This window comes from Micromys minutus, assembly GCF_963924665.1.
Source record: "Micromys minutus genome assembly, chromosome: 29".
NCBI lineage: Eukaryota > Metazoa > Chordata > Mammalia > Rodentia > Muridae > Micromys > Micromys minutus.
Genome location: NC_137964.1, coordinates 11,564,894 through 11,574,869, shown reverse-complemented (window position 1 = coordinate 11,574,869; position 9,976 = coordinate 11,564,894). Strand labels below are relative to the sequence as shown.

Sequence of the window (9,976 nt, the reverse complement as noted above, 5' to 3'; positions counted from 1 at the left end):
TTTCTGACCTCTGTGGGCATCAGGGGATGCATGATGGTGCCCTGACAAAGATGCAGGCACAATAATTATATGTACAAAGTAAAAATAATAACAAAGGAATGTAAAAAGGTTCAAAACATAGAGATACACTGAAACTAATAGAACAGAGAGTGGGGAAGAGCTTAGAACTCATAGGCACAGGGGAAAATTTCTTGAACAGAACATCAGTGGCTTATGCTCTAAGATCAAGAACTGACAAATGGGACCTCATGAAATCACAAAGCTTCAGGAAGGCCAAGGACACTGTCAAAAGGACAAAACAACAACCAACAGATTGGGAAAAGATCCTTATTAATCCTACATCTGATAGAGGGCTAGTATCCAATATATACAAAGAACTCAAGCAGATATACTCTAGAGAATCAAAGATTCCTATTCAAAAGGTGTACAGAGCTACACAGAGACTTCTCAACTGAGAAATATCAAGTGGTTGAGAAGCACCTAAAGAAATGCTCAACATCCCTAGTCATGAGGGAAACGCAAATCAAAACAACCCCAACATTCTACCTCACACCAATCAAAGGGACTAAGATCAAAAACTCAGGTGACAGCAGATGTTGGTGAGGATGTGGAGAAAGAGAAACACTCCTCCACTGTTGGTGGGGTTGGAAACTGGTACAACCACTGTGGAGATCAGTCTTTCCAGGACTAGAGTCACACAACAGAGACCTGGGACGTTAAGCCTGACAACCCTCTTCTCTCTTGAGGTTGCTTTTGTTTTAGGGTATTTTCTCATGGCACCAGAAATAAAACTAGAACAACCCTTGAGTGAATATGAAGATGTTTACATGAATCAACTGTGTGGGGGAAGGATACATGATAAAGTCAACTCACACTTCTGTAGCATCTCAGAGATGAAAATGTCCTCTGTGCTGTGCTAGGCATGAGGGTCATTGCCAGGGCTTACAGATTAATGGAGGGGAGTTTATACAAGGTACGATGATTGATTTGACTTTGAGAGTGAACTCGGGGCTTGATTTTCTGTCTTCTGTTTCCACACCTGTTTTGGGACTCTTCCAGGCTGCTGTACAGTGGCCATTGGAGGACCTTCTTGGTAACATTGACTTCTGAAGTTCAACTCTCTCATGTCAGGCAGAGAGGGTTAGTTACTGAGGCTGAGCCACAACATTTTCAGCCTTTCCCTTTCTTCTCTCTTCCCACTGCACTGAGAGAGATTGGAACACCCCCTTGTGTTCTATGTAGCAGATGAGGGGGTCTGTGTTCTCTGGGGGGACTTCCACCTCCACCCACGAGAGGTAAGTGCCATTTCCATTGGGAAGAACACCTCTTTCTGGTTCAGATGCCAGCTTCTTACCGGCCTGGTTCCAGTGCAGACTAATTCTTTGTGGGTAGAAGTCATAGGCCAGACATCTGAATATTCTGTTTCCTCCTGGGGTCACACGGCTGGTGATTGTCACAGTGGGGGGATCTGTGGAGGGAGAAAGTGTGCACAGAGAGTTTAAGGTGGGGTTTCCCTGCCACGTGTCTGTCGTTCCTCACCCCTGGAGGACCATCCAGTCTGACTTCTCCAGGACACCTTTGTGAGGTTCAGGGAGAGCTGAGATTTTCCCTGTAGGGTTATACGGTCTGTCCAGCACTACTCCCTTACTCCCTGCTTTTATTATGGTATATTGACTTCTGATGGCAACTGATTGAGACAGGGGACTGAGGAGCTAGCTCAGAGGGTAACGGCTTGCTGCACAAACATGATGATTTGAGTGTGAATCTCTAGAACTCATGTAAAAGCCATACATGCAGTCATGTATGTATCTATTCCCAGACTTCATATATGGTGATGGGTAACAGAGACAGGAAAATACCTGGAAGCTGGTGGGTGGTCTAACCTGGTGTCTCAAACAAGGTGAAGGTCAGTACCAACAGCTGAGGTTGTCTTCTGATCTCCACACATGTACCATCATACATATATATCCTCATACATACATACATACATACATACATACATACATACATACATAAACACAGATAACAACACATAGAGACAGGATACATACAAAGTGTATACATACATACATACATGTATACATACATATATACATAAACACAGGTAACAACACATAGAGACAGGACAAATACAAAATGTATGCATATACACATATATACAAACATCATACATACACATAGAAAACACAACAGGGACTACATAGCCCAGAATTGCCTTGAACTTGTGATATCCCTGCCCTGAGTGCTGGGATTACTGGAATGTACTACCATGCCCAGAATTTGAGTGTCTTGAGTGTGCTCTATAGCTCACCCCACCGCTCCTTACGACCTGAACATCAGCCCAGCTCCTTAGTTCTGTCCGCAAGAGGCCTCACTGTATTGTACTTGGGATCTGCACTATGGAATTAGATGGCCTGCTGAGGCTGAGTCCTAGTTTATTCTTTTGTGTGTGTGTGTGTGTGTGTGTCTTACCTGATTTCTGAGACAGGTATAGCTGGCATGATACTTGTCATATAGGCTGGCCTTGAACGCATAACAATTCTGTAGCCTCAGCTTTCTGAGTGCTTGGTTTACAGCATGTGCTGAAAAGTGGAGGTTATTTAGGGAATCTTGCCATTGAGCCAGTTTTGTTCCTGACTTTTTAATGCTGAGGACTGAATCCAGATTCCTGTACACACTAACAGTACTCCACCACTGAGCCACGCCCCCAACCCCTCACTGGGGGTTCTAGGCAGGGGCTCTACCACTGAGCCACGCCCCCAGCCCCTTACTGGGGGATTCTAGGCATGGGCTCTACCACTGAGCCACGCCCCCAGCCCCTTACTGGGGGATTCTAGGCAGGGGCTCTACCACTGAGCCATGCCCCCAGCCCCTCACTGGGGGATTTTAGGCAGGTGCTCTACCACTGAGCCACGCCCCCTGGCTCTTCCGACCTAAAATTTTGATGAACAGTTTTTTTGCCTCTTAAGTCATGTGTTCAACAGGGATGTCCCCTAGTTTATGAAACCTGGAGGATGAAGGGACTGAAAGAGGCTGATGGGGTAACCTACCATTGTCCCCTGCACTGTTTTGGTTTTCAGTTAGTACTTGGAGTGATCATAAAAGCAGTGTGTACCTGTCCGATCCAGTTGAGACCTATTGTAGTTCAGGTACTTCTTCAGCATTGCAGGACACTCCTCCTCTAGGTATGCCTTGGCTCGCTGCACATAGACTTTTTCTGCCTCCCACTTTAGCTTGGTGCTTGCAGCTGCTGGGTCTAAGGGGATCCAGGCTGGGATGTCTTTGTTGAATTCGATGAAATCCTCTCCATCATAGGCATACTTCCAGACTGCGCCACTGTTTCTGTCATTTGTCACCTCACAGCCAAACATTCCCTGAAAGGTGTGAGACCCTGAACCCTCCCCAGCCCCACAGGGAGTCAGTCAGATGGATACCAGCTCCAGCTGAGCGACTTTCCATTCCACATGCCTGGGCAGCTAAACAATGCCTTATTTTGGCAAAAGGTGGCTAGCCAGGCACACAGAAAAGGAGGATACTACTAGACTGGGCATGTCAGGCCCTTCTGAGAGAAAACACATTCTCTATAGTTGGGGATTTCATAGGATAAGTTGTGGAAAGATTCCAAGTCTGTCTCTAACAGGGTCTCATGTCATAGCCTCAGAAGCTCCTGGTACCAGGATGACTTTGAACTTCTGACCTTCACGTCTTCATCTCCCTAGTGCTAGGATTATGGGTGTGTGACACCAAACCCAGTTTTATGCAGTGTTGGGAACTGAACCCAGGACCTCTTGTATGTCATAATAGCTCTCAGATTTGAAGCATTTTTGACAACATCTTATCTAATGAACTTATGTGTTTTAGTGAATGGTGGATTCTTCAGAATTAAACACAAGCACACTGGATTTCATTTCTAAGTTAAATAGGAGTTATTTGTGGCTTCTTATAGATTATCAGAATTTCAACTTGTCAGGTCTATATTACATTCATATTATTTCTCTGTACATAATTGGGTCATTTCCTTTCTTTCAGTGGTTAGTATCTTATGTATTTATTTCTTGTTGACTTCTGAGACAAGATCACACTTTATAGCCCAGGCTGGCCTGGGTCTCATTATGTAGCCTAGGCTGGCCTGGATCCCCTCATGTATCTCAGACTGGCCTGGATCTTCTCATGTAGCCCAGGCTGGCCTGGATCTCCTCATTTATCCCAGGCTGGCCTGGATCTCCTCATGTAGCCCAGGCTGGCCTGGATTTCATTATGTAGCCCAGGCTGGCCTGGATCCCCTCATGTATCTCAGACTGGCCTGGATCTCCTCATGTAGCCCAGGCTGGCCTGGATCTCCTCATGTAGCCCAGGCTAGCCTGGATCTCCTCATGTAGCCCAGGATAGCCTGGATCCCCTCATGTAACCCAGGCTGGCCTGGGTCTCATTATGTAGTCCAGACTGGCCTGGATCTCCTCATGTAGCCCAGGCTGGCCTGGATCTCCTCATGTAGCCCAGGCTGGCCTGGATCTCCTCATGTAGCCCAGGCTAGCCTGGATCTCCTCATGTAGCTCAGCTGCCACAAACTCAGAGCCATCTCCTTTCTCAAGTTTTCTGGATGCTGGAATTTGTGGTAAGACACCTTCCTCCAAACCTGTTTGGTGTGTACCCCAAATCTCTAAAATCTTCACCCCATTGCCTAGGAATAGTGACACTTACATACACTGACCTACCTACAACAGTTCAGTCTGCTTACAACCCCCACTGTTCACTCTGTCTTGTGTGGTGTTGGTGGCACAGGGTCTACAAGCTCTTAAGCCATCTGGATGTAAATTCCAGATCTCTTCCTGGGTCACTCACATGGTTTGCTGAACGAACTGTGACATGCAGTTAAGTTTAAGTAAAAGACTTTGACAAATCCCTGAAGTGAGCAGAGTAACACTCTTTGAAGATGTTACTGTCACCATTTAATGTTCTCACAGCTGAGCCTGGCCCAGAGTCAGTGTTCTGTAAGTGCAAGTCACTGTTAGTTTCTGCTTTATTAATCAAGCAATTGTGGTGTGTGTGTGTGTGTGTGTGTGTGTGTGCGCGTGTGTGTGCCTGCATGTGAGTGTGTAGTGTAAGCACATGGTTGTGTATGCAGATATGTGTACCCATGCTTGCACACTCAGAGTCCAGAGGAGGACACTGAGAGTTCTTCTCTTCTGCTCTCCCCTGGGTCATGTTGAATCTGATTCCCTCTCAAGGGGTCAGGCCACGGAGGTGGTCAGTGGTGCCTAGGCAGGAAGGACTCTGATACCTCCTCCTTACAGTGGCTCTCCACCTGCCTAAGAGTGCAACCCTTTAATACAGTCATATTGTCGTGACCGCCAACCACAAAATTATCTCGTTGTGACATCATAGCTGTAAATTTGTTTCCACTATGACATGTAATATAAATATCTCATATTCAGGATGTCTGATCTGTGATTCTCTAAGGGGTCATAGCCCATAGGTTGAGAATCTCTGCTATAGGGGTTTATGTCTGGGGTGAGGATGGAAGAAGCCACAGGAAAGGAGGCGGTAGATGTGATTTTGTGTATGTGTGTTGTGAATAAACCTGTGCATGTGCACTTGTGCTTCCTACCCCTGCTGTGTCTGTTAGTGTGTGCGTGTGTGTTTGTGTATATGTATGTGTATGTGTCGTTCCATCCTGTAGAATTCTTTCCACTCATTCTCACAGAATGCATCAGATAACACATGCTCGTGCGTGCGTGCGTGTGTGTGTGTGTGCGCGCGCACACACACGCACACACACAAACACACTCATTGCCTCTCTGACCTGTACTGTCATTGTAATAGTCCATGATGTCTTTCAGGGTCACGAGGAAGATCTCCTCTCTGGCCCTCTGAAGCTGACTCTCCTTCTTCCAGTCCTCCATTTCCTCCAGCGGGCCCAGTGCTCCTGTGGGCACTGCATTCCCGCTGTTGCTGTTGTAGTTGAAGATGGCCCGATCATTGAGAAAGGCTGTGGCTTGAAACCTCGGAAGGCCCTTGCTGGGCCTGGACGTCCCGGTGTAGAGGAAGATCAGAGAATAAGACCCTGCAGAAGAGAGAAGATTCTGAGGGATGGGGAGTATGTCCAGGAGGCCCATGTGGAGCTGCAGAGCCCCAGGAAGAAGGACCCGGCCTTGGAGACTCTTCGTCCCCTGCTCTGTGGCCAGCCTCACACCATGGGAGGTTCATTCATGGGAAGGGGTTCTGTCTCTCCTCAGGATGACATGTCAGAGATTGACTGTGTTGTCTCTACACTGTATCCTATACTTTGCACACAAAGTTATTTGTGTGTGTGTGCTGTATGTATGTCTCTTGTGGGTGTGAGCACATGTGCATGGTGTAGAGGTAAAAGTCAAGTTGGGATATTATCCTTCATCAGTCATCATGTATATTTGAAAAATTACATTTGCATGTATGTACATGCATACGCTCATGTTTGTCATGGTGTGTGTAGCAGTTAGAGAACATGTAGAAATTGGTTCTCTCTATCACGTGGGTCCCAGGGATCGAAGTTAGTTATCAGGTGTGGTAAGTACTATTATTGCTGAGCCATATCTTTGGTCTGCCACCTTAATTTTTTTATATAGAGTCTCTCACTGGACCTCAAGTTCATTAATCCATTCATCCACTCACCTACCCACCCACCCACCCACCCACCAACCCACCCATCCTGCCTATATTTTTTTTGTGTCAACTTGACACAAGCTAGAGTCATCAGAAAGGAAGGAGCCTAATTCAGGAAATGTCTTCACATGAGTCATTTTCCTCAATTAGTGATCAATGGGGAAGGCCCACCTCATTGTGGTAAGGCCATCCTCAGGATGATATAAGAAAATAGACTGAGAAAGACTGTAAGCATCACCCCTGCATGGTCTCTGCTTCCCCTATGGCCTAGAGGATCCTGTCCTGTTTGAGTTCCTGTCCTGAATTTCTCCAATAAAAGACTATGATCTAGAAGCGTAAGCCATACAAACATTCCCTCTCTGACTTGCTTTTTGGTCATCTTGTTATGTTCCAGCAGTAGAAACCCTAACTAAGACACTATCTATCACTCTTTCTATGTGTCATATGTCTATTCATTACTTTCCATTCATCATTTACTCATCTATCCCTCCATCATCCATCCATCATCTATTCATCATCCATCCATCACCCATCCATCATCCATCATCCATTTATCATCCATCCATCACCCATCCATCATCCATCATCCATCCATCCATCATCTATTCATCATCCATCATCCATCCATCATCCATCCATCATCCATCCATCATTCATCCATCATCCATCATCCATTTATCATCCATCCATCATCCATCCATCATTCATCATCCATCATTCATTCATCATCCATCCATCAATCATCCATTTATCATCCCTCCATCATCCATCCATCATCCATTATCCATCCATCATCCATCATCCATCCATCATCCATCATCCATCATTCATTCATCATCCATCCATCAATCACCCATTTATCATCCATCCATCATCCATCCATCATCTATTCATCATCCATCCATCATCCATCCATCATCCATCCATCATCTATCCATCATCATCCATCATCCATTCATCCATCATCTATCATCATTTATCATCTATCCATCCATCATCCATCCATCCATCCATCATCCATCCATCTATCCATCATCCATTTATCATCCATCATCATCCATCATCCATCCATCCATCCATCCATCATCCATCCATCATTCATCCATCATCCATCCATCTATCCATCCATCAATCCATCTATTCATCGATACATCCATCCATTCATCCATCTATCCATCATCCATCCATCCATCATCCATCCATCATCCATCCATCTGTCTGTGTATCTACCCTACTAATTTTATTTATTTAGAGGCCCCTTACTAATGCAGATTTTTTGATTTAGAATATACTTAACATTTTAAACATATATATATATATATATATATATATATATATATATATATATATATATATATATTAAGTTTTGTACACACACACACACACATCTGTACATTATGTGTGTACAGTGCCCAAAGAGGCCAAAAGAAGGGACACATCCCGTGGCACTAGAGTTTTAGGCAATTATAAGCTGACATATAGGGAACCAAAGAGGTTCTCTTCAAGAGCAGTGACTATTCTTAACCATAAAGCTGTCTCTCCAGCCCCTTTAGAAATCATCTAACATTCAAATACAGTGCCTTTTTATAAAACAGGTATAAATAAATAATTACATAGCATTCTGTGAATTTACCAATGTTTTTAAACTGGCTTCGTTTAGGAATCTTCATCCAGGGGGCTGGAGAGATGGCTCAGTGGTTAAGAGCACTGACTGCTCTTCCAGAGGTTCTGAGTTCAATTCCCAGCAACCACATGGTGACTCACAACCATCTGTAATGGGATCTGATGCCCTCTTCTGGTGTGTCTGAAGAAAGGTGTACTCATATACGTAAATAAATATTTTTTTAAAAAAAGGAATCTTCATCCAAAAACTTATTTTCAGTGAACAGCCTCATCCCCCATCCTGGAACTGATGTGGCTCCCCCTTGAATCTCTCTGTTTTCTCTCCTAGAGGCTCTTGCTTTATGTCAGTGCAAAGGAAAGTCCTGGTTTCTTTAGAGTCTTTAACCTGTCTCTGCATTTCTCCCTGGGATGTCTTCCATTTTCCTCCAGAGTCAGACAAATGTGTGCAGCCCGTGGAAGAAGGGAGGAAAGAGAGTAGAGGAAAATGAATGGCCCTTATTCAGTTCCACTGCCTGACTCCACTGTAAGAATGACACCATCTATCACTTACTATACAGACCTGCGCCCCACCGATGGTAGTAATAAGTTTGCAAAGCATTACCATTGGGGAAACCCTTGGCCTTGTGTTAAAGAAGACCTCAAAGGACATTGATCTGAGGACCAGCTGTGTACTTCAGTTGGTACTGTGCTTTCTATGCATGCATGAAACCAACAGTAAAGAAAGGAAAAAACAATCCAGTATAGAGCCTATGCTTGCCTTGAACTTTTGAACCTCCTGCCTCCAGCTCCCTTGGGTTGAGATTATAGGCATGAGATACTTGGTTTATGTGGGGCTTGAACCCAAGACTTCCTGTCTGCACAGCAAGCATCCTATCAACCGAGCCACACCACTAGTTCTCAGACTCATGTTCATTAGTCCTGGATATATGAGAATCCCAGGGACACAAAAGATTCTTCCCATGGCCTCACATTTTGTTCTGTCTTCCCTTTGTTTCTATCCCAATCTTCCTTAGTTTTGCCTACTCACCAGTCTCTGAAAGGATTGTAGGACCAAGAAGGAGAGGCAGGGACAGCAGTACAGGCACCATTTCTACTGTAGTGCCCAGGAGGACCGTCTACACAGGAACTGGGGCTCTTGCCTTGAGGCCTGGCATCCTGTCCAGGAAAGGTGATTCCACAGCCAATGAGAGAGAGTAAAGGAATTCCTCCCCAGGAAGCAATGAAAAGAGCCAAACAAAGCAACAGGGCAGAGGTTTGGTAACATTGTTGACACACAGGAGCTGCTAACAGAGTGGAGAAAGCCAGTCTAAGGGTCATAGTGTCCCTGAAAGTACATCAGTGAGGTGGAGGTGTGTATAGTGAGTGGTAGATGTCTGAAAGGTATGTTATTCTCACAGTAGTATACAGTGACATTCCTACCCTGCTGTCAGCATGGGGCCTTGGGTGTTCTAAGATAATGTTCTAAGAAATGTTAGAACATGTAGTGCTTAGTTCTTCATTCTAGACAAGTTTTGAACATGCCAAAAACATGGGCCTGGTACACCACATCTTGTAAAATCAAGGAGAATCTAAACGTACCCTCCAGCTTTCCCTGTTTTGATAGACTTCATTGATAAACCAACCAAGACAGGGACTCATGTGTCCTAGGCTGGCCTTCAACTTCCTGAGTAGCTGATAATGATTCTTCTACTTGCAAAGGCCTGTGCCACCA

General features: G+C 45.0%; 1 protein-coding gene across 1 annotated transcript; it reads right to left on the bottom strand.

Annotated features, from left to right (window-relative positions):
• Nucleotides 1-1,145: 1,145 nt before the first annotated feature.
• Nucleotides 1,146-9,353, bottom strand: LOC308439129 (zinc-alpha-2-glycoprotein-like; the record flags this gene model as incomplete). Its single annotated transcript, XM_080940753.1, has 4 exons — nt 1,146-1,468; nt 3,116-3,391; nt 5,804-6,064; nt 9,293-9,353. 4 exons carry the CDS (start codon nt 9,351-9,353, stop codon nt 1,146-1,148), a joined length of 921 nt encoding a protein of 306 aa, XP_080796879.1.
• Between the last annotated feature and the right edge of the window lie 623 nt (nt 9,354-9,976).